Below are 26452 nucleotides of genomic sequence, written 5' to 3'. Positions count from 1 at the left end.
TTCCGTTTAGTGTCATTAGTAGCACAGAAATTGCCTACTTCACCTTTAAATATGCCATCTTCCGAAGGTTGGGCAATGGAACACCTTTATGGTCGAAAGTCCTATTAAGTAGGAATATTCCATATCTGACTTTGTATGGAACACAGCATAACACTAGTTATAGAATAGAACACAAGTTCTATTCTGAATATCGCATGTTCAAAAAGTTGCCAACTGAATATGATATATGTGGTTCAAATTAAAATTTAAAATCAAATTATATCAAATTTACATTTAATATACTGGCTTGTAGAACATGAAAATTATTGGGCCCTGTATTTATAATGTACCTGTCTCAGTGGCAGAGGGCATGCTTGTAGGCTTTGTAAGGATAGAGCCTGTCACAGCCAAAGCAGCGTGAACATTTTTTGAGGGCGAAGGTAGAGGAAGAGTCATGGAACCATGAGAGGAGTCAAAGTCAGAGGAGGAGGGGTCAAAAGCAGAGGGGGAGTGTGGTAAAGAGTGTAAACTGCGAGGTCTCCAGGCCTTGCCTCGAGCAGCAGAATAGGTAGCTAAGACAGGGAGAAATGAATGAGACAGAAAGGAGGAGGATGAAGAAATCCAGGCAGAATGGAAACAGGGTGAAGAAACAAGAATTTAAGTAGGTCTGAAAAAACTAAATGAGGAAAGATAATGGGATAGTGTACAGTCAGCCTGTCATTATCGCTAAAATAAACCCCAACAGCTTGATCAGTTGCCCGACCCGAAGCGGAGGGGTCTTGTATCACCCTGAAGGGGTTTACTTTGCAAATAATGACCGGAAAGCTGTACATTATCCTGCTTATTACATGGCTTCTTACCAAATAAATAGACATGATATATTGATTTCAGTTGAAATAATTTTATTATGTGATACAAAAGAGATATGAGAGACATAGAAACTAGCACAGATGCTGTCTATTGCACATTGGCCAATTGTACAGTTTATCTGAAAACAGAATGCCATGATTGACAATTTAGAGTCAAGTATTTCAGAGAGCCGTGTAATAAGTGGAATTACCAGCAAAAATAAATTACACAGTTAAACTACAATACAACTACATTTACAAGCTATGCAACCCTATTCTATTATTCTATACAGCAGTCTAATCTATTCTGACTACTGGCAACATGCATTACCTGTCTGTGTAACATCAGGCAGAGGGTTCTGTTGAGGAGACGAGGAGGATTGAGGAGTAGAAAGAGAGAAGGGAGGTGTGCTAATCCCAGGAAGAGAAGAGAGGGGCTGCGAGTGAAGCAAAACTACGCCCTCTGTAGTGCGACTGGTATTCATTAACTCAGAGTCTGTGAGACCCCCAGAGGGCCTTCGAGCAACAGATACAGCGGCTTACAGAAAGAAGGAATGATAGCAGAGAAAAAAGCAACAAAAAAAGTAATATTTACAGGTAAAGATATTAATTTATTGAGAGAGATTTTTATTTAAAATCTGTTGATGTGTGTATAAAAATAGGCCAGTGTAAATAACACAGTTCATTTAGATCAAGATGTGACAGGGCATGAATGGATAAAGTCAAGAGCTGAATATATAGCTAGTTTGATGAACAAATTCACAGGGAGCTACAGCAGTTACTATGGAGATCAGGCAATTGTCCCATAGAACAGCCGTAAAAATTCATTAGTAGGTATTTAAGCCTGTATTTAATGGGCAGTTTCCAAATTTGTAGTAATTTCAAGTAGATTTTCATGTAGATTCATGCATACATTCAGTATACTTATATTCTGATATTCTGTAATAGTGTATTTGTCATTGATCTGTCACATTTTAAGGTGCACCATGTTAATTTTTGTTTGGGTTTTACTGGCTGGTATTTTTCTTCCTAAACAACTGATAAAACAGTTGTCTTGAACTTTAAACATCAGCGTTAATGTAGCATAATTAGGGCCTGAGGGGGAGTCAGGACAGTTCATGGTGCCTTGCATCATTTGAATCAGTCGAAAGCTGGTAATACAACATAAACAACAGAAGTAATGTAATAAACAGCTACAACGATAAATAAACTATTGCCTATAATATAGACAAAATAAGAAATTAAAAAATATTAAATGGTTGAATTAAAAATCAAAGGTATTATTTTAAAAGACAATAAAATTTAATTATGTGTGATACATTTATTAGAAATGGTTATTTATTCTTTTCTTATGTTTTATAACGATATGTCTTGTTAATTTAAATGTGAGTCCATATTGTCAATGCTTGTTTCTTCAGATAAAAAAGTGAAATATTACAAATTATTACTTGATTATAAAACAGTAATGAAAGTGGTAATTGGGTCACCAATTTATTCCCCCATTTCTTGCTGGATTACATCATTCGCAATTATTTATGCAATGAGTATAGTTCATTCCCTCATAAAAGACACACGCAGTCTTGTACTTGTTTTTTTCCTGATTTAAATGTTTGTTTGTTTTTTGCACTGAATTAACTATTTTATTGTGATTTTGTAGCTGGCTGATTTGTTTGAAGTCTTAGAACTCTTTATTTAAAAAATATCTGGAATGGAAAAAATGCATGAGAAATATCCTAGAATGAATGGAAAATTACTTCGTGCACCTTTAAAATGTACTTTAAACACCTAAAATAATATAAAATTTTAAAACATGTTACAGAAGGGTGCGTTTGTGCCTGATCTATGAGTTATTATGGGCATAAACACAGTGCAACAGATTGTGACCAGCAGAACAATTCTGTGGTGGTCTGCAGTATTGCACTGGGTGGGTAAATTAATGTCTGTACCTGAGCCTGCCGATGGCTGGAAGATTTTTGGCAGGGCAGGAGGGTGAGCACGAGTGAATGCTGGTATAGTGAAGGCGTATGGGGAGGGGCGTGTCTGCGGGAGGGGTTGGATATAGGAGGTGGATAGGGGCGGGGCAGAACGATCAAGCGCGGTGCATGACAGGGGGCAGTACTGCAGAGGAAGGTTAGGTGTGATGAAGGAACAGTTCATCCACTCCGTTTCAGAATGAGCTGAGAGAGGTGATCATAATGATGATGGAGAAGAACAGATAAAAAAAGAAAAAAAGTCAAAGATGTGGATGTGTAGATACTAAAGAAGAAAAGTAGCAGAGAAACAAATGAAGAGAAAGACATGCCCCTCAGAGCAACATTTATTTTCAGCATTTAAACAATAGCATATTGAATGTCACAACTTGCTAAAATCACACAATAGTCACACACACACACACACATTTACCTTGCTATCTAAATAAAAACATTTGATTTATATTTATTGCTAATTATAACGACTACAAACCCTAACCCTAAAATAAAGCTGTGTGCATTTTTAGAATAAAAACAAGATATTTTTTTATTTTATTTACCTAACCCAAACCCTAAACCTAAAATAAAACTGTTTGCATTTTTAGAATGAAAACAAGAGTACTTTTCTTTATTTAGCTATTTCACTTTGTTGTTTTGCAATTTTTCTATCACGTGTTTTTCTCTTTTGCTATTACAACAAAAGACAGCCAAAGTATAGCTAAGTAAACACACACACACACACACACACACACACACTTCACAAACAACTTATGACCACTGGTATGCTGAGGTCATGGGAATGTGTTATGCAATTTTACCCGCTTTCTGACAGATACAAAACAGGTTAAGAATCCTGTATATCCATAAAAGTTATGAAAATGCATTAGTTGTGGTCTGATAACATATTTCAGAGTATCTGATAATAATATGGAGAACCAATGAAAAATGAATACATTCATTTAAAAAGTTCTGTGATACTCATGATACTAAATACCTCATAGATGGTTCTGGATTTTAGATTTTAAGTATCTGTTAACATTGCACAACCAAACTGATGCTTACTTGAGTGCATAGTAAATATTCAAACTTCTGTTCATTTGTATGTTATACTATCATGCAAAATGATAAAACATTAACTCTTCTGTAAAGGGAAGAAAGGATGAAATGAAAGAGTAGAAGAGACAGAGCAATTAGTAAGCTACCTGTATCAGAGGAGCCTGTGTCTACAGCAGGTCTCCAGGCCTTGTCATGTATTCTCCTGGCAGGAGGAAGAGGAGCTGACCACAGACAGGAAGAATGAAGCAACAGGCAAAGAATGAAAGAGAAAGAGGTGCCATTTGAGGAAAAGAATAGAGAAGAAAAATGTCTTAAGGCTAGAACGTAACATCTTCCAAAAGTGTGGTAGTTAAATTTAAGCTCTAATTTTAATTTCACTTGTACAGTGAACTAATTAACAGAAAGACAAGTTAAATATTGTATATGTAAGGATGTTTTACAACGTTGCTATAAATGTTAATTCAGAAATAAAGTTGCAACAATACACAACACCAAAAACTACCAAAGAAACACCTAATTTTCTACCTACTAGGTAATTTACTGTACATAAAACCAGGAAACTAGCATATAACCAGCAAACCCTTTGAGAACAGGAAATGCCTGTCTCTAAACTTGTTTGCAAACTTCTGGTTTTAACTTCAAGGAGTATTAGTAGGCTATGTGTACATGAGACTGTGAGTGTGGGTTTGTGTGTTAGCAATACCTATTGCTGCTGTGGCCATTTTCACTGCTGCGCTCAGTCTTTTGTCCTCCTCTTCATCACTGTCATTGAAGTCATCCAGGTTTCCAACATCAGACTGCTTTAAACTCATCAGACTGGCCAAACTCTGCATGTCTTCATCCCTGAAGGGAATCACAGAATACACATCTGACAACTAACATAACTGCAGGTATCATAAAAATACAGAATGTTACTAATAGCAGTTTCTCCAGTAATAAACCTGTGTTTCAATATTACAACCACTTACTGAATTATACAAAGACTACTTCGCTACTTTTACTATAAATTTCACAGTCACAGGACAAAATGTACTAAAGTGCTCATTTTCACCTTTTTGTTAGACAGATAAGTGAACATTAATAGTGCAAATGCAGTCTGAACTTGAATCTTCATCTTTGCAGCAGCACTAGGGCTGGGTATTGATACAGATTTCCCGATTCGATTCCGATTCACAAGCTCTCGATTTGATTCAATACAATATCAGTTCATATGGGTATATTTCAGTTACAATGTCCATTTTGCTGACATATTAAAGAAATTCTCTCTCAGCTAATGCTGTAAATTATACAGGGGACCTTCTAACTTGGTATATTATCGGTCATATTTTAGCTTTTTAAAAATGCACAAATTCCATGTATTCCATCAATAAATATGATGTATTAATACATGTATAATATATGATAAATTGCAAAGTTATATTGCTTATATAGTGTATATATATATATATATATATATATATATATATATATATATATATATATATATATATATATATATATATATACACTATATAAGCAATATAATATAATATATAATTATATATATATATATATATATATATATATATATATATATATATATATATATATATATACACTATATAAGCAATATAATATAATATATAATTATATATATATATATATATATATATATATACACTATATAAGCAATATAATATAATATATAATTATATATATATATATATATATATATATATATATATATATATTGTTACATGTTTATTGTTTACATGCATAATTTTTACTATTTGCATAATCTTAGCATCTGGAACCTTTTGAATTAGACACTGAATTTTTACTTTAAGATACTATGTGAATTCAAACTAAATTTAAAATTAACACCTTATTTCTATAGGACTAGTTGAAGCACATGCTCCAGAATTACACTAGAATAGAGCATGAGCGCATCACTTGCGCAAGCTTTTGTGATTCCTCTCGTCACACTTACTTGAACACCAGGCTTTAACTGCACCACGCAAATGCATTTAAAGCTTATCAAGCTCAGCTTGGCTACCATAGCACAAAATTTAGTCACATGTGCATGTGCTTTACTTGCATCAATCTTAGGATTATGACTCAATATCGAGATCGTTCAAATGAAGATTGCGATGCATTGGAAAATCTATATTTTTACCCCAAAGTAGCACTATGGGCTCTATTCTCGTCAGTGCGCAAAGCGCAGGGCTACGTGCTACGACCATGCACAACGTCTTGTCCAATTTTCGTGAGAGCGCTAATTCTAACCATACGTTTCCACTGGTGCATTGTGAGTGAAGGTAAGCGAGCGTTTTCAATGCATTCCTATGGGAGCCAAGTGCCACACTCGCGAAGTGGATTGTGGGACTGACAGCGGCACAAAGCAAGCTGTTCCCTAGCGTTGTGAGCGGCAATGAGTGGATTTCTATCATGCCAGTGGAAACGTGCATTGTGCAATTTTCATGCCAGAGCAAAGCGCATACGGTCATGGGAGGGAGTGTTTGCGCTATCTGTGGGTGTAGGCACACAAACTGTGGGTGTATTGTATGTAAATGAAGTGGCGCAAAGTGCAATTTGCTATTTTCCTGAGAAATACGTTTCTGCATTTGCAGTTTGGAGATTCCACCAGCAGGTAGTAATACAGTTCATGTCCAAATTCTGAAAGTACAGAATGTCAAAAAATGTCCCTGACCATTGCTGTTGAAGCCATTGGTTGAAACAAAAAATATGAGATTTGTTACATTTTATAGAGGTCATGGTTTATTTTTTCAATTATCATTATTTTTATTGTAATGTTTATTTGTATTATTATTATTGTATATTTACAATTGGATTTATGATTTGATTTGTAGCCTACTAGTAATTTTTTACCTGTTATCATAGTGTGATTTTTAAGTTACTGGAAGGAGAGAGTAAAATGTTTGGATTTGGAATTATTTTTTTGACCACTTCGTTATTTTGGTTATATTTTCATTTCGCTTGAAGTGTAATTTAAATGTAGAAATATTTTTGGTTTAATTTTTTCGTGTTTCAATAAATGAATACATTTTTTTTAAATCAATGTCGACCGGTAGAATTGAAGTGCGTGCCGATACATTCACTGTTAATACTAGCCATGATTTGTGTCAGTTGATGAAAATGATTAATAATTCTCTTTATTTTAATGGAGCTTACATCCATTCTGATGAGAATCGCTTTATCCACGCGTATGAAAGGAGCATCACTGTCATAGAAATATGCTTGATATTCATCAAGAACACAGTAAATGCACAAAAGAATATAATTTTTTATTCTTCTAATTCATTGCATACAGTCCATTTACACTATAAACTTCTTATGAATGTGTTGTCTTTGTTTATATTGCTGGAGCTTGAGGGAATGGACTATATAATAGGACGCAGGTGGTGGAATAACCAGAGAAGAACCTCAGAATAAAATTGTACTTGACCCATCCCATTTGCGCGTTGCATGGGCGATTTCGGCACACACTTCATGTGTTTCACTTCACATTTCAAAAATGTCATGTAATTTTATTTCTGTAGCTTTATACAAACGTGACATATATCTGATATAAGATCATGAGCACACTTGCATAGTGGAACAATGAAAACATCTGAAGAACTCACGTGGCTTTGCCCTCTTTCAGGAAGACACAGGACAGGGTGAGTTTGAGTGTGGCGTCCACCACTTTCATAGACAGAGGCTTCAGTTTAAGTGTCAGGTCAAACTGAGTTGGCGTCGCGCTCGCATACTTCTTCATGTTCACATCAACCGACGCTAAAATTTTCCGATGGCCTTTTGTTTCCTGTGAGTGTTGGGGTTGAAATGGGGTTAGAATGCTAAAAAGAAGACTACTGTGCTGTCAAACTGTACTGTTTTGTATTGTAAGCAAACAAATGAAGCATCACAGTTTATGATCTCATTATAATTTAAAACATCTGATTTCAACATGACCGTCTTTTGTTGTAATAGCAAAAGAGAAAAACATGTGATAGAAAAATTGCATAATGTGAAATGCTAAAACTACACCTGCAAACTTTTAGCCATGCTGTGACACTGAAAACTAAAAAAAATCTTAATAGGTGCTGTAAGCTATTCTTTTTACACCGTGTCAGTCTGACAATCCTAGACTCTGTAGCAAAAAATACTTAGGGGAGCAGCCAAGAATAAGAATAGCTCTTATTGGTGGTTGAATAAAGCAAAATGGCAGAATTGTTTTTTTGTTTTTTTTTACAGCTACAGTAGCAGGGTATGAGTACAAAGTAGATATACTCACATTCTCTATGATAAATGTCCAGTCTTTGTCCTCAAATTCTTCTGCATTTGGATCCTAAAGAAAAAATTACATTAATAAATTCAACTTATGTTTATAACTTTGAGTAATGTGTAATAGATATATATTACAGATATTAATGACAGATATTTATAGATTTATATAACATATCCAGCAATACAACATTACATATACCATCTAAACAACAAGGTCCAGGTACAATATGATTACTGAAAGTTAGATTATTCATCACAATGTTTATTCCTTGTGTTTTTAAAATAACTTGTGAGTACAGCATCACAAGTCTTCTCTATTTCCTGTAAAATACAAGGAATTATTATTATTATTGTGAAGTAGTGTTTGCAGCACCTTAAACAGCGTGACTGTAATGTCAATGCTCTCAGAAACCTGCCAGACAACAGTCCCCCTGTACGGATTCTTAATACCTGGTTGCCAGCCATGAAGCTGAGGATGAGAATTAGAATAAATTAAGGAAAACAGGTTGTAGCTCTTAACAAAGCTGTTGATAACTCAAATACAAAGCATAATGTGTACGTCCTGTTGTATGAGACACCAGAAATTCTTTAGTAACCAGAAAAAAAATTAAGCATATTATTTAGTATAAATCTGTAATAACAATCTACAGTATATCAAAGCAATCAGCCCAATGGATCTGTGATATGTGTAGAACTAGGTCTGATGAAATAATTACATCACACCACTACCAATTGTTAAATGTATGTGCTGAGAGGGAGTATTTGCTCTTTCTGTTGCACAAACACTTATTAGTCCTCTAAGTGGTTAATGTTGACAAGCAGAAATGCTGAGATTTTTGACCACCACTGTACATTTTGTGAAGATTCAATTTTGAGAAAATGACCTGTCATCAACAGCACAATGCTATCAAAATGTGAAGTGAAAATTGCCTAAATGTGTGGCAGAGTCACCAGTGGTTGACTCTGAGATTAAACTCCCTGGCATCTCACCAGAAACTCTATTAATGTACAAACAGAAATGTTGCTGGTGTTGAGACAGGCTTGCTTGTTCATTTAAAAGTCCCTGAGGCTGTACAATCATAGCTACACTGCAGTAGCATCTACTGTATGAAAATAAGCAAAGGTTCATCCTTCATTATTTCTTGAAAGCTATAAAAAGTGATTTGGGAACAGATACTCTAAAACCCGCATCCTCCTTTTACCTTGGTACAGATGCGTCTGTTTCGTCTGATCCAAACCACTCGCAGTTTGTCTGGCTGCCTGTAAATAACAAATAACCCAGAATTATACAAACAATACAGAAACACATTAGTTCCTTTTCCACAAAGACATTACATCCAACATCTTATAATTTAGCCTGTTTAGTAAGCATGTAACATTGCATGAAGCAATACATATACAAATAAATACTAAACACATAAAATTCCCTGTGAACTGATTTAATGAGGTTAGTCTACATAAGCATGATAAACGTGACTACCATCATGTGCACTCATTAGGTTACTCATCTGACCCAAATACAGGAAAGCATTAGCTGAGTTCATTTGGTTATGAATGCTTGCACTTCAAGAGGAAGTACAATATATATTAAATATTAAATGAGAGTCCCATAATCAAGCTCAAATATCAATGAATATCAAATATTTCTTATACTAAAATCATCCCAATTTATTGGTAATCTGATATAAGACATTTTACATGATACATGTGATGCATCTTAAAATATGTCCATAAGAAAAGCCTACAAATGAATTTAATTAAGAGAGCAGTAACTGTGTGTTACTGATCCTTGTAACTGTGTGTATTAAAGGGATAGATCCCCCAAAAATAATAATTCTGTTATCATTCACACCTTTATTTTCCAATCCTATATGACTTTCTTTCTGCCATGGGACACAAAAGGAGATGTTAGGCAGAATTTTAACCTCAGTCACCATTCACTTTCATTGTTTGGAAAAAAGATACAATGAAAGTGAGACTAACATTCTACCTAACATCTCCTTATATCTACAACAGAAGAAAGAAAATCATGCGGGTTTGGAACAACATGAAGGTGAGTAAATGATGATAGAATTTTCATTTTTGTATGAATTGTCCCTTTAACAACAAACTGGTAAAGGGAAATGAGATGCAGCTGCTGGTGTGAGGAGGGTTTCTCTTTAGGGCAGATGTAGGAAGTATAACCTGAGACTTGCTCTCAATGGAGGGTGTGGTCTCTCCTTACACTAACAAGATTATGAGATCAACTGTTTAACGCACACACACTATGCCACTTCCTTGTGAAAGTGATTTTAGTGGTTTCGATGTCTTCTCAATTTAAACTGCTTTTTCTGTTTGTTGCCAATCACCTTTATGCTATTCTGCGACAAATGAAAGATTGCTAGAAAGTTTGACATGACATTGTTTGTGCTATCGATGTATAGTGTAATAAAACAGCAGCACAAGCTATGACCAACCATCCACTGTTTAAATATGCAGATGTCTGGGCAATTCTTTCAAACCATTCAGGTTGCAATTTGTGGCTTTCACTTGGCTGTGGCAAGAGATTCTGCAACTTCACAACACAAATATCCAAATTTAAAACAGAATACATGTCACATAAATTATCCTTTATAGTGATGTTCTGACAATAACCATAATCATAATGCTATCATCATTATCATATGCTGTACTCTTCTTTTTACACCATCATAGTCAAGCCATTTGTTTTACACACTCACTGAGCACTTTATTGGGAACACTATGGTCCAATAAAGTGCCAGAGGTTTGACATGTTGTTCATTCTGAGATGCTATTCTGCTCACTACAATTGTACAGAGTGGTTATCTGAGTTACCATAGCCTTCTTGTCAGCTCAAACCAGTCTGGCCATTCTCCGTTGACCTCTCTCATCGACAAGGTGATCCGTCCGCAAAACTGCAGCTCTCTTGATGTTTTTTGTTTTTGGCACCATTCTGAGTAAACTCTTGAGACTGTTGTTCATGAAAATCCCAGGAGATCAGCAGTTACAGAAATACTCAAACCAGCCCATCTGGCACCAACAATCATGCCACAGTCAAAATCCCATTTTTTCCCCATTCTGATGGTTGATGTGAACATTAACTATGGCTCCTGACCTGTATCTACATGATTTTATGCACTGCACTGCTGCTACACGATTGGCTGATTAGATATTCACATAAATAACTAGGTGTACCGGTGTTTCTAATAAAGTGCTCAGTGAGTGTACTGTATATCACATGTTGTGTCTCTTATGTCTTATTAGTGGTTTCTAAGGCAAGCATCACTATTATTATTAGAGTTAGGGATTTCAGCAAACCCCATTTGGAACCTTACTTGTCCCGTTTGTGCTACGGACATGAATGATACCTCAAATAGTATGGCTTTTTGAGGAGAGGTGCGCTATTACTCTTGTAAGTGATCAGAAAATTTTCACCTTGGACCTGGTGGATACAAAAATAGGCAAAAAATTACCAACAGACTCACAGTGACCAGAATATCTAGAGGCTTGAGGTAGGGCTCTTTTCACGTGGACCAGTAAGCAACACCCTAGCATTCACAAAGAACACCGTTGCAAGCAAATACAAGTACACCAAAAAACAGTCCAAGCATCTTAGCAACCGCAACACCCTGGCAACCACCTAGAACACCCTACCATTGTGGTAGCGAATTTTAAATGGGCAAGCACCACTCACATTTTCTCAGTAAAATGTAAAGTAAAATTTCTCAGTATCTATCACCTGTAACATTAATCCTTCAATACTACACCTGGAAAAGTGCTGATCAGTCAAATGATCGGGACATAACATGCTTCAAAAATTTCCTCAAACTGATGAAAAATCCCATGTCAGGCAATAGATTTTGTCTGTTAACATGGTATTTGAAGTTATAATAAAGCAAAGTAAGGTGGAGAGGGAAAATTGTGGGCCTCTGGGTCTCGTATTGCAGGTCAGTGTCGGCAGCAGCTGTGTGAATTGGTGCGAGAGACCAAGCAGAATGGTAACAGAGTCATGAGGTCCACAGAAATAGATTGGGAAATGGCACAAGTATTGATATAAAGTTGCTGAAGCTCTATGCTGTCACAAAACTACATCTATGAAAATGTATAAGGAACCAAGGTTTATGGCTACAAAAAGCTATTTTAGACTTCAGTTAATATATGATGCCATTATTCAGATATTATAATGCATAATAATAATCCAATTCAAATCAACTTGCCTGATTTGTTTGTAGACAGTCTAGCATTTTATACAAGTTTGTTTGAGTAATGCAGAATTTTAAAAAAATGTCACATTGATTGGAGATGGATGAAAGCTGAGTCATTTAATTGACAGAATTGAACAGCTGCTCTGAGGTCAGTCGTTGAGTCATGTGGCACCATATGACGCACTGTCAACGGGCCACTGAGAGAGTTATAGTGACCACATTGTCACATCATAAGCAAGTCGAATCTCCTATTTCCTATTTATATCTATTGATAAATAGTAGTGAAACATTAATAAATATCCAATATTGCTATTGGTTCATGGAACACACCAAAAAATATATAATGTTAACAAGAATAACATGTGAACAACATTCAATGCATGCAACTGTCTCGTACCAGTGAATTTTATCAGTAATAGAAAACAATAGACAAAATTAAACTAAAGCTTGTACCAATTTAACATTGCAATAAAAGTCTCATGTAGTGTCTTGGAACACTGTAAAAGATGTTTGGTGAGGTAACCTAAAAATGTGCTTCATATGGTATAATTTAAATTAATTGGTATTATTCAATTCAAAAGAAAATTTTTATCTGACTAAATTTACATAACAAATTAGGTTACACCATTACTATGAGTTAAATAATGTAGAATTAGATCCATGAGGTAACAATTGCAGGTTACCACTTTTTCCATAGAGGACTTTTGTTTCAGATATTGCTTTTAAAGTTTTTGTTGTACTGTATGTTGCTGTATGTATTCAGATCAGGTCCATAAAGACTTTGCGGATGCTAGAATTAATTGGATGTGTATTGGCATTGTTTTGATGGAATATTGATTACCAAACAAATCCACTATTATAACACAATGCTAATGCACACTAAATGTTTTTGATAGTTAAAAAACCTGACTGCATTTTGTAAAGTTTGATGCAGCCTAGATTAGAATGCAGTTTCATAAAAAGGAATCGTTCCTATATTATGATATAATATGCAGACATTGGTACTGAAGGGGTCATGTTTAACAATGCCCTTCAGCCGTGACTATATTCACAATATATGTAGCACGGCCTTTTGTACCTATTGCTTAAGTACAGTATTTACAGTATATTGGTAAAAAGATTATTGAGATAAATGCATTTCAATTATTGCAGATTTAGATTACTGATTATGACTTTTAGAGAAATGACACACCCATATTACCAACACATTTTTAGGAATGTCTGCAAATTGTAATATAATCAGGAAAAGAGAACAAACACGATTTTAGATGTCTTTTAGAGAAAAGACAAAAGTCTGTAATAGAAGTACAATATCACAGAAGTATGACAGTAGTTGTAATAGGTAATAAGTCAATTATAAGGACAAATATATCAATCAATATACACCTCTTTAGATCACAAAATAAATAAATGAGTTTGAAGTGCAATAATTCAACAAATAGAGGACACCACAAATGCTTAAAAATATGAGACAAATCCTCAGCATATTAACTGACATCAGTTAGGCTGATACATGGGCATCCCAAGGTCATTTTGGACTAGTTTGTCCCTTTCTGACTTGGCTCCAAATGGAACAGATCTCTTAAGACCACCAACCCCAAGTATCTGTAAATCAATGGAGGGCATTTCATTTTATGTTTCACTGATCCTGCAGGGCAGAACCTGAGTTTGACTTGAGCACAGATGTGGTAGAAGGGGAAGATGGGGAGCAGGGACGCAACTACACATTTCCGAGCGGGTATGTGGAACAAAATTTTGTGCCCCATGTATCTGTCAAGCGAGGTGGGGTTGGAGAGTCATCCATTATAAGCTTGGGGGTGATGTTGGAGGGGTCGAGGAGGCCAATTGCACCACCTTTAGTGAGCCGCTAGTGCCCCCACTTACATGGTGCCCCTATGCATTGCATACATATGTGGTTTTTGCGCCTCTGATGGGGAGGGACGCAAATCTTTGTTTGTGTTCTGCAGGAGAAATAAAGTCATACACATCTGGGATGGCATGAGGGTGAGTAAAAGGTGAGAGAATTTTTCCATTTTGGGTGAACTATCCCTTTAAAATGGAAAGTTTGACCCTTGGATTAAGATGACCCCTCTAGAAATGGGGCAAAATGTCCCCAGGGCATGTTGAAGTTGTTATTATTATTATTATTATTTAATTAATCATTTCAATAATAATTCCATGAATAAAATTACAATTCAAACATCTCTATTATTGGCCATAACCTGAATAGAATAATCAAATCAGAATTGTTAATCACTGTTGCTACTGTGTCCGTCCTTTCACTTTTAAAAATGTGTAATGCATATGGATGATGCATCATCATCCTGCACATGCTAAACTCATATCTAAATATGCTACAATTTATCAGTCAATGCACTTTTTCTAAAGGGAGGCATCTTACCCAATCTTCCCATTCATTTTCAGATATTTTTAGGTGAAAGCCTGAAATGTGCAAGATTATGATTAGTGCTCAAAGCTCCTTATATCAGCATTTGTAAGACCTTCACATCTGAGTCAGCTTTAAAGAGAGTTTTATATCAAAAGTGTCAAGTGCAACTGGTCTGTAACTCCCTATGACTGTGTCACTGAAGATGCGATTCAAGTGTAAACATTAAAGTAACCTGAATTTGGGAAAACTGAAAGTAAAACAGAAGTACCCTGATGCAGTAATTAAAACACTCAGACTTATCAACGAAATGAGATTGCCAGAGTAAACAAGCATGCACGGGCACTGTACTTGAAGCACAGTTATGAACGTCCATTTTAACTGAAAGAAGGGATCACGTCAAACTTATATAGTGTCTGTACACTGTATGCGACGAGATAAACAAGCACTCCCTTTAAATTAAACGAAAAGGAAATGTCATGAGCTTCGTTGGTTCTTATGGGAGCGTTCTAACTTCATCGCGTTGCGTCTCTCGCAAGGCGGACATAAGGTGTGTCAGCTTCGTCAAACTTAAAAATGTTGAAAAATGTGATGATGTTGTTGTTTTACCAATAGGTCTCTTGCCATTAAAAAGATCACATTTCTTACCACTTTTTCGTGCACTCAACGGTGAGTTCTTGAAAGGACGCAGCGAACTGAAACTTCGACGCTCTTTTGCCTGCGCGCTGAAGTCTCTTCCAAACTGATGTCATGACTGCAGTTATAAAAGACAATTCCACATAAAAGCATCTGATGTGTTGAAATACATCTGGGGAACTGCCGTGTCACCTCGCTTATCTCCGATGGTGTGTCAGGGATGGCAGCGGAACGAGCGACGACCAGGGCTGCAGCAGCTCAGCGCGTGCTGCCTCATTTACAGTTCATGAACGCTCCAAATGTCAAAGTAAAGGGTGGAGAAGATAAGCAGCTCATAGACACATCACGGGAAACACATAAACTGACACATGCTGCACCCCCTTGTCATTCTGAAGTAGCTGGAAAAATAGTTTTAAGGGAAAACTGGGTCACCAATTTATCAATTCAATGTAATAATCCAATGAATTTCCATATAAAGAAGTAATGGGAATGTTATCAATAAAATGTATTTATTATTGTGGACATTTTAATATAGCCAACTTTATATTATACTATGTACAAGTATATTGCTATTAGCATAGTTAAAACTGGGAAGTAGCTTGTCTAGTTGGAGAGAATGGACTGGAGGTTGACAGGGCTATCCAAAACACTCTATGTAAGGTCAAAGGTTACCATCACATCATTTTTGAGTAGCTATTTCACTGTACTTTACAACAATAGGATCAAAATGATGACAACAGGATGTTAAATGAAGGTGATGATGTGTATGACTTTCTTTCTTCTGCAAAACACTATTGAAGATTTGTAGAAAAAGATCCAGGCTCAGCAGGTCCTTAGAATGGGAGAGGATGGTGATTAGATATTTGTAGGTCCAAAAAGCACAGATAGTCAGCATAATAGAAATCCATTTTATCTCCAGCGGAGACATTAAAGCGAATCGATCATTTGTGTGCAAAAAAGAATATTTAAGCACTTTTTGACTATAAAAGTTCGCTTCCAGTCATGCGTTGACGAATGGCGAAACCTCTGCTTTTCTGCATTTTTTTTTTGTTGTTGTTGCTGTCAGTGAAAAGACCCAAAATAAATCCACTGAGATAATTTATCAAATGGCGTTAAAAGGCGGTTAAAAGTTCAGGTTTGTTTGGAAACAATTTAGCTTAAAATTATTACAAATTACTGTAGCTGAATTAATACAGAATTTGTCATGTTTTAAACATCGCCATGCAACAGATCTTGCGGCTAGTATACCAACAAATGGATATGACATAAAGAAAATGATTACTCATCACCCTTAACCCTTTTTTCAAGATTCATTCTAAACTCCAGTCAGGCTTCCTAAGCAACCAATTGGCCCGGTTGCTAGGATGGGTAGAGTCACGTTGGGTTAACCTCCTCGTGGTCGCTATAATGTGGTTCTCACTCTCGGTGGGACATGTGGTGAGTTGTGCGTGGATGCCACGGAGAATAGCGTGAAGCCTCCACAAGCGCTACGTCTCCGCGGTAATGCACTCAACAAGCCACGTGATAAGATGTGCAGATTGACGGTCTCAGACGCGGAGGCAACTGAGATTCATCCTCCGCCACCCAGATTGAGGCGAGTCACTATGCCACCACGAAGACTTAGAGCGCGTTGGGAATTGGGCATTTCAAATTGGGGAGAAAAGACAAAAAAAAAAAAGATTAATTCTAAAGGGGAACATCATCAAGCCAAGAATAACAAAACAAAGAAAATGGGGATTGGCAAAGAGAAGGGATAGACAGAGTGAGAACTCACGGATCACAAATAAAGTTCCTGCTCACAGCTATTCACTTCCTGTTAGTTGTGAGTGTTGTGGTTTCAGTTCTTCCTGTTTTCCTGTGGCATTGACCCTTCATGCCCAATTATCAACTGCAGGAAATCTTCTAAAAGAAGACAAACCTAAACAAAGTGGCATTAACTTGGGGTACACTTAAATACACCAAATGTTCATTTCTAAACCATTGCAGCCTTGAAGATCCCCGTTAATAAAATGCATGTAAGTCAGGCTGAGGTAGTTTAATTGTGAAATCTGAACTTTACAAAGGAGTTAACATGGTCAGTACCTCAAATTTGCTAATTTGATTGGTGACTAAGAAATTGTGCAGACTCTTAAAGGGATAGTTCACCAAAAATCATAATTCTTTCATCATTTACTCACCTTCATGTTGTCTCAAACTCTGACTGACTCTGACAAACTAAGATATTTCGAAGGATGTACAAGGTGCTTTTGTCCATACAATGTAAGTCAATGGGATCCAAAACTTCCAGGCTCCAAAAAGGCAGCATAAAAGTAATCCATACTACTTGAGTGGTTTAGTCCATGTCTTCTGAAGTGATACGATTGCTTTGGTTGAGAAAATGACCAAAATGTAAGTCCTAATTCACTATAAATCTTGACATCCATAGAAGCTTGTTCACTCTTCCTCAATAATAAGAGAATTAATCTTTTTTTGGTGAACTATAATACTACACAGTATTACATTTCTTTGTTTTAAAATGTAAAAAAAAAATAAATAAAATAAAAAAAAAAATAAAATCAATAACATTGTGTTGAAATTACATTTAAAAACATCTCCCCCATATATGCTCACTGAGCACTTTATTAGGAACACCTGTACACCTACTTATTCATGCAATTATCTAATTATGCCAATCGTGTGGCAGCAATGCATCAAATCATGCAGACATGGGTCAGGAGCTTCAGTTAATGTTCACATCAACCATCAGAATGTGAAGAATGGGGAAAAAATGTGATCTCAGTGATTTCGACTGTGGCATGATTGTTGGTGCCAGATGGGCTGGTTTGAGTATTTCTGTAACTGCTGATCTCCTGGGATTTTCATGAACAACAGTCTCAAGAGTTTACTCAGAATGGGGGAAAAAAAAAAAAAACATCCAGTGAGCGGCAGTTCTGCAGACAGAAATGCCTTGTTGATGAGAGAGGTCAACGGAGAATGGCCAGACTGGTGCGAGCTGACAGAAAGGCTACATAACACAGAAAACCACTCTGTACAATTGTAGTGAGCAGAATAGCATCTCAGAATGCACTTTATTAGGACCATAGTGTTTCTAATAAAGTGTTAAGTGAGTGTAAATTCCCCCATTTAAATGTGTGATGTAAAATGTTTCATGTACCCCATTATAAAATATTATTATATTTTTAATAAGTATGCAGCTATTTTAAAACAATTTATGTTAAAATACATGGACAGGGCGACAAAAGCATCCAAATTTAACAAGATAACCAGTAGAAACTACATAATCAAGCATCCTGAATGTTCGAAAAGGACACATGAGAGATGCTTGAATAAAACTACAGTAAGCTGAAAAACACAAGAGACACTTGGAAACTGCATTCTGGGATTTAATAATCTTTTAATATACTGCATACCTTTATCTAGAAGTGGAAAATTACATTGTGGTTATATTACCCCATCTCTACAAGATCAGAGCTAACATTTAAGCCACCTTGATAAATATAGACATGCATGTAACACCTGCTGACTGTCAGTCTAAATGAAATAGCAGTTGACAGGGACTATGGTAACAAGGTCATCCAAATACAGCCCATGAACACGACCTAAAACTGTGTCAAACATACAGAATAACATATTGTTAACAGGTTATTTACATTTTAACTTTAATGATCTCTACATTATACATTGTTTACAGACATGTTGAAGGTTGGGTAAGGGTTGAGGTAAGGGTTTGCAAACCTAATACCATGTTGTTGATGTTTCATGGTCCCAGTCGTAAACAAGTGGGGAACCCCCCACAGTTCTGCAATTCCTCTGGGAAGTTCACGTCACAACTCTTTTGCTGAAGGACCTGTGTCCTGTGTTTGTTAATTGCAGGAAAAAGATGTCAGCAGTTCAGTCATTAGAACCATTTGGGGAGATACAATCTTATTCATTTGCTATTTTTATCTTGGGTTTAAAAAATGACTTAAGATTATTAGGCAACTCTATAACTGAAGGTCAAGTGACTGACAAATGTGTTAAAAAGCTTGCTTTTACAGATTGCAAGCATTGCACCAGCATACAGAGTCTTTGTTTTCTGACTCTTTAGTGCTGACCTAAATACAACTCCTGTGACCCCATCAACATAATCATCACATAAAAATAAGCAGTTCTGGCCAACAATGATGTGACAGTAATTAAATACCATATTATCTTCTTAGTTTAACATCATCTTGCGGGAAATCGCAGTGTTAGACCCCAATTCTTTCCCCCACACAAATTCAGACCCGATTCCGGACAAGTGCAACCTTATGATAAATGTTCATGCCCTGAAAACTTTACTACCACAACACTACATGGATTTATGCCAAATAGTATTGTACACACATTATATACACTCACTGAGCACTTTATTAGGAACATATGTACACCTACTTATTTTTGAAATTATCTAATCAGCCAATCGTGTGACAACAGTGCAATGCATAAAATCATGCAGATACTGTCAGAAGCTTCAGTTAATGTTCACATCAACCATCAGAATGGGGAACAATATGATCTCAGTGATTTCAACCATGGCATGATTGTTGGTGCCAGATGGGCTGGTTTGAGTATTTCACTATGAGTGAGTGCAATTAAGTAGCAACATTTATTATTACATCAAATTATTAAACAGATTCTGATAAGTCAATCGCAGGATTCTGCGTTCAATTATTTTTGCACAAACACAACTGACCGTTTAACTTGGTATCAATTTCCTTCATAGCTGTACTAGTTTCATTGTTTTTGTATCACTCTGTGGTCTCTTTCTTCTCACATTTCAACTCAAATCAATATTGCAAGTCCATTTATTTATTTACTGGTTAGTAGCTCTGTAAAAAGTGTGATTACACATTATTTTTTATTTATAACAAGGCTGACCATACATTATCCCTGTACATAGCCTAGACTAAGTGCCAAACTGAACTTCAACACTGCATCTAGTTCAGCACAACCAGGTTACTGCAGAATTGGACAGTAAATGACTGAAGACCATAATAAGAGTATATGACCTCATTGCAGAGTAAGAGGCGGAGCTTGTGAAGTATATTTCAGTCTGTTCATGTCAGACTGGCAGAGAAGGGAGGCAGAGCCATCAGTGCTGGGCACAGATTGTGACTCACCATCTTACATGCGAACCTGCTCCCTCCCTCCCTGTCATTACTCTGAAGAACAACATGTGAAGCAGTAATGATGCATAAAAAATAAAAATAAAATGGGCATGTCATCTAAGATGATGTATCTTCATTGAATGTTTATTGTACTGCAAGTCAAGGTGGTATGTGATACGATACAAAATACAATACTGTTGATAATTTTTTTTTTTTGTACATATTAACAATATAATAAATATTTTAAAATATTTTTATATATACATCTTATGTACATGTATTTATAATGAAGATTATTAATAAATTAATCCAGCACTACACCACTCTGTCAAATCAAACAGTTAGTAAAGAATACAGCTTGCAAAGGCTGCCTCCTAGTGGTTACAATCTTCTGGTGGCTGTTATATAAAAAAAGTTACTTCATAGATGGCAATAATTGGAGGCACACAATGACATATTTGTTGGATGTCATTTATTCTTACACTTCCCAGTTCAATTTAACCTATGTTGTGGAAGTGGACTGACACAGATCGGGGTGGGGTCTGGTCTTAGTGAAGGGGGAGGATTTTCCTCTGTGCTTACCATACATGGTGGGTCAATGTCTGGTGGTAATTCTGTTGTTGGGGAGGAAGTTGAGTTTGAGAAAGCAGGAGAGAAGGTGGATATAAGGAGTGTGTACTGAGGTTCCTCTTCCGGACCTGCCAGGTCTCCACTGAGCACAAGCTCATCCAAACCTACACCCTTCAGCTCACCCTCCCTCGGTCCAGCGAAAAAACGCAAAACAGCTTGAACCTGCTGCAGCTCCCAGAAAATTTCCAGAATGCCAAGCAAGACAACCAGCCCCAGCATCAGGTAACCTTCAAAGAGAAAAAATAAATACATTTTTATTGTTTCTCTCATAATTTCAGGACTGATGGAAAATCCACAGAACATGTGACTATCAGTGTAGCTGTATTATAAACCCTGCAGTCCTAAACATATTTCCATCTAGTCCCTGACCTTAGGGGAAGTCTGATAGTTGAATCAAAACATATAACTGTTTAGAGTACTTAACAGGTGTACTTATAGTGCTGTCTTATGGTGGTCAGATCTTTGAAAGATTCTCAGAAAAGAGCAGTATACTATATGGCAGCTAATGACACATAAGCCAGACTAAATGCTGACAGTAGGTGCTTTAGTGTTTAGTGGGGGGGGAATCTCTTTAATTTCTCAATTGTTTCACCTACTTAAAAAAAAAAAAAAAAAAAAAAAAAAAAAAAACAAATCCAAATAAGTCTATTTTAAACGTATTTTTCAGCATTTAAACTGAAAAATTTCCATCAAGTTGAATTGAATATCTTTAAAAGTGTACATAAAATCAGAATATATTTGAAGCATTTAATTAAAATTAATGAGGAGTATGAACTTTACAAATGTAGGGGAGAAAATCACAAGTTTTATATAATACAGTTTGGTAAATGGCAGAGTAACTACCTTTGCTTTGGCATTAACTGAACTAGTTTTATTATACTTTTGCAAAGTTAAGCATATTTAAATAAACTGAATTTAACCAGATTCTTCTACTTTTGCCAGATTTTATTATTATTTTTTTTAGTTAGACAGCAGTGAGATTAAATAAAGTCTCCTGCTGCTCAGATGTTTCTCCTGAGAAAAAGACTCATGTAATCTCATGTGTCACCTTGAAAACAATATCTCAGCAACATCACAAAATGTGCTCAAATTTGCCTAAATACTAAAATCTGAAAAAAGATACAGACTTCAATAAGAACTCAAACATTTCTCATTATATACTTATAAATGTATCAATTATTGTCTTATTTGTGTTTGTTTTAAGATTTAGGTATTGTAGGAGAAACATCTAAGACAAAGCTGATGCTTAAATGAGACATAACTGAGAACACCATTATGTCTCTTGAGCTCCGAGAATGCAACTTCTGATTAATACAGTTTTCCTCTGGGCTTTACTGATGCAGGTTGAAGGGATAGTTCACCCAAAAATGAAAATTATCTCATCAGTTACTCACCCCCATGCCATCCCAGATGAGTATGACTTTTTCTCTTCTGCTGAACACAAACAAAGATTTTTAGAAGAATATCTCAGCTCTGTAGGTCCTTACAATGCAAGTGAATGGTGACCAGACCTTTGAAGCTCCAAAAATCACATAAAGGCCACATAAAAGTAATCCAACTCCAGTGGTTAAATCCATATATTCAGAAGTGATATGATAGGTGTGGGTGAGAAACAGATCGATATTTACATTCTTTTTCTTTCCATAAATCTCCACTTCACTTTCACATTCTGCCATATTTTTAAAGTGATAGTGGAGAAAAATAAATATTATATGGACTTAAATATTGATCTGTTTCTCACCCACACCAATCATATCACTTCTGAAGATATGGATTTAACCACTGGAGTCCCATTTAACCACTTATGGATTACTTTTATGTGGCCTTTATGTGATTTTTGGAGCTTCAAAAGTCTGGTCACCATTCACTTGGATGGTAAGGACCAACAGAGCTGAGATATTCTTCTAAAAATCTTTGTTTGTGTACAGCAGAAGAAAGAAAGTCATACACATCTGGAATGGCATGAGTGTGAGTAAATGATGAGAGAATTTTCATTTTTGGGTGAACACCTTTAAACGCCACACCAATACCTAAGGCACTCACAGGAAGTAGCAAACTCCAGTCCCTGACTTGCTGCTTGGCTTTGGGTCCTCGCAGGCAGGTAGTTGCCAAGTCCAGCAGGCAAAGGGCTCCAGCAGGCAGAAGAAAGAACAGCGTTGCTGTACAAAAGCCGAGCACGCTGCAGTGCAGCAAAGGAGCCTGGTTACGAGACAGTCCCCAATAGACTTGAAGGTTCTGAATAGGGGTGTGTGTTAACCGGGGCAGAAGGGCATGGGTAAGACAGGACACTAGGAGCAGGGTGAGAGGGATGCCCACGAGGCAATATACGACACAAAACACAAAACCCTCATCTAAAAGTGGTACGGTGGTACCTTAGCCTGCAGAATTAACAAAAATAACTGTAAAGATATCTGTCTTTCCACTTTAAGCTATAAAGTGTGTAATTTCAGCACAATTAGCGCCACTGAATGGAACTGCAAAAATAAAGGGTTTGTCTGCACCCTGCAACACTACAACAAAGCACGCCCACTACAAGTTATGCCCCCTTCAAAACAAAAACAGTGAAATGCTGATGTCTTGCAACAGTTGGGTGTCACATTAATACACTGTGTTCAGAAACTGTACACCTACCCCTAAACATAACCACAAGGATTAAAACATGTAAAGTTAGTAAAATTATTAAATATACCGCAACTTAAAAGATCTGTTGAATACAATCACACTGCAGTATCACCAGGGGGCAACAATGAGGAAAATCGTAATGAAAAAATAAGAGAAGATGCTGTACCACTGTGTAACTAGCAGGCTAATTGGCTAGTGATATGCTAGGCTAATAGGATAAACAGTTAGCTTGTAAGTTAACTATGGACAACAAAACAGAGACATTTTAATATCACCATTTATATCTTTGGTTTAATAATATGATATGGGGCATATAATTTAAAAGTTATTCTTTCATATTTTCATAGTTGAGACAAGATGAATCATACAGTGTTTACATAGGACTTTAAAGGTTCTTCCAGCCAATAGAGCTGTTCAGCTTGTGGTCCAAAAACCCGGAGGAGAATTCCCCATTATAAAAACACACAGGAAGGGAGGGAACCCATGGCGAATTAGACTTCCGTGTTCGTCTACCAACTGACGTCACGGCTGAACAGCTCTATAGAATCACTTTGGGATCAAAGTTGCCTTGTGGTGTAGTGGGTTTTCCTTGTGGTCTTGCGAGACACACCCTGCCTCCGAAATCACATACTTTAATAGTATGTACTGTATTTGATGAAAGGACACACTTCTCAAAACAGTGCTGTCTTTATATGCATTAGGACTGGGTATCGTCAGCCACCTGACGATACGATACCTATTGTGATACACATGTCACGATTCGACATATATCACGATACATCACGATATTAGGGCTGGGTATCGCCAGCCACCTCACGAAACGATACGTATTGCGATACACATTTCACAATTCGATATATATCACGATACATAACAATATCCTGATTTGATTTCGCTTTTAATTACATTTAAATTGGGTTATAATGTCCATTTTGCTTACATGCAGTATTAAATAAATTATCTTTCAGCTAATGCTGTTGTTCATTATACAGGGGACCTTCTACCTTGTTAAATTAAGCACATTTAAATTTTACAAATTTTATCATTAGTTTTTCATCATTTTGGTGACATTTTAGCTTTTTATTTTATTTTTTTTAAATATAGTCCATGTATTACATCAATAAATAAGATGTACTGAAATTGAATATATTATATTGCATATATACAGTATTTTGTTACATGTTTGTTGTTTACATGCCTAATTTGTACTATATACAAGTATTTACTTAGATATGTAGAACAAGTGTTACAATGGTACTGTTTTTTTTAAGACCTGTGGCAGAGATTTTGACAGTAGTTTTTGCTTGGTCGAATGGCTTCTTTACAGCATTCATGCTATGTGTGATTAGAATTAAATGTTTCTTTTGATAAATAACTTACTGTAGAGAACAGAAATTATATTAAAAGAGACATTATTAAACAACAAATGGTTTGCTTGGATCTAGTCTTTGGACTCACATCACACAGAAAGTGTCAAAGCTTTTACTCTCAGCACGTAAAAGATCTCGAACTTTTGCTGATCTTCTTCACCACTACACCACTCAAACACTGGTGAGTGAAATCTAAAAATATACCAACCAGTGGCTAATCACAGACATTTGTTGTAGCATATGGGAAGTATTTACGCACATGATTGTAGGGGATTGCAGATCGAAAGAAAGTGCGATCTTAGCATTTTAAGAATTGACATTGCAATTGTACAAATGAAGATTAAGTTGAAAATCAATATTTTTGACCAGCCATAGATCCAAACATGCGAGAGAGGTCCAGCATGTCCATGAGAGAAACCGTGAATCCTGCAGGATCAATTTCATTCTCTTTCATGTCACGATTTATCACGATACATGGATCTAAGTATCGATACAATATTGTGAGAAAAAGTTTCGCGATATATCGATATTTGATTGTATTGACACAGCCCTAGTATGCATGCAAGCAGTATGATCAGGACATACTTCCGACTCATGGTTCACTTTAAATCAAGCTTTTTGAATGTGACGTCTCCTCAGCTTCTGAGGCATTATGTGATCATAAAGTGTCCAGTTGATCTCACCAGAAATAGTAGGTCATCTGGGATTTTCCTTGCTTACTGTTTTATGGATACTGATGATTCGGACATACTACTCCACTGGCATACTGTTTTTGACATACTATATAGTATGGAAGTATATGTATAGAAAACAGCCATGGACTGATCCACTTGTTCCGATTACAATACAAACAAACAGATAGTCCCGCCCCCAACTCGCTATTGATCAATGTAGTTGTGTTGGGCTGGACAGGTCGCTCAAAACAGAGGAGACTGTATAGTGCCACAGGGACACAGTGTCTATATTATTCGAGAAAATTAACTTAGCTTATTTATAGTTGTCTCTGCGTATTAGGCTGGGGTAGGAGAGTGTTTTAACACTGAAAAAGTAACACACTTCAGCTTTAAGTGTACCTTGAAAGTCAAAATATTTTTTGGGCTAATGTATGTCAACCCCTGTGTTGCTCAAAGCAATTTGGACAGTTTGTTACTGAAGGTTGCATTGAACTCAGACAGCAATGAATATAATTTCGACTTCACCTCGTCACTGTTTTTCGTCACGACCTTTATCACAAATACAGGTGAGCTGTCAGACACAAATTAAACACCGTTGCACGTTTCAGATTGAAAAACGTTGTGCATTTATTGAACCCTTAAAAGAAAAAGGTACTGCATGACAAGTGCTCACGTTATCTA

The 26452-nt window shown here is 36.2% G+C and overlaps 1 protein-coding gene and 1 pseudogene across 3 annotated transcripts in view; both read right to left on the bottom strand.

Annotated features, from left to right (window-relative positions):
* LOC127415032 (uncharacterized) overlaps positions 1-15767 on the bottom strand; it is a 53255-nt gene extending 37488 nt beyond the window's left edge. Inside the window, exons 1-10 of one of the 3 annotated variants that reach the window (XM_051653504.1) lie at positions 15359-15767; positions 9322-9379; positions 8493-8588; positions 8127-8180; positions 7477-7655; positions 4557-4696; positions 4000-4074; positions 2774-3004; positions 1159-1365; positions 330-551 (exon numbers count right to left, since the gene is read on the bottom strand). In XM_051653504.1, the coding sequence (XP_051509464.1) occupies positions 330-551; positions 1159-1365; positions 2774-3004; positions 4000-4074; positions 4557-4696; positions 7477-7655; positions 8127-8180; positions 8493-8588; positions 9322-9379; positions 15359-15462 (1366 nt within the window). In that variant the 5' untranslated portion in view covers positions 15463-15767. The remainder of the gene's footprint in view (positions 1-329; positions 552-1158; positions 1366-2773; positions 3005-3999; positions 4075-4556; positions 4697-7476; positions 7656-8126; positions 8181-8492; positions 8589-9321; positions 9380-15358) is intronic. The other 2 variants (XM_051653513.1, XM_051653522.1) reach the window with 2 other exon arrangements.
* Positions 15768-20685: 4918 nt separating this feature from the next.
* On the bottom strand, positions 20686-25551 carry LOC127415295 (potassium channel subfamily K member 1-like; annotated as a pseudogene).
* Positions 25552-26452: the final 901 nt, after the last annotated feature.

This window comes from Myxocyprinus asiaticus, chromosome 2, assembly GCF_019703515.2.
Source record: "Myxocyprinus asiaticus isolate MX2 ecotype Aquarium Trade chromosome 2, UBuf_Myxa_2, whole genome shotgun sequence".
NCBI classification, from domain to species: domain Eukaryota; kingdom Metazoa; phylum Chordata; class Actinopteri; order Cypriniformes; family Catostomidae; genus Myxocyprinus; species Myxocyprinus asiaticus.
Note: the sequence above shows the minus strand (reverse complement) of the source record. Positions and strands in the feature narration are given on the sequence as shown.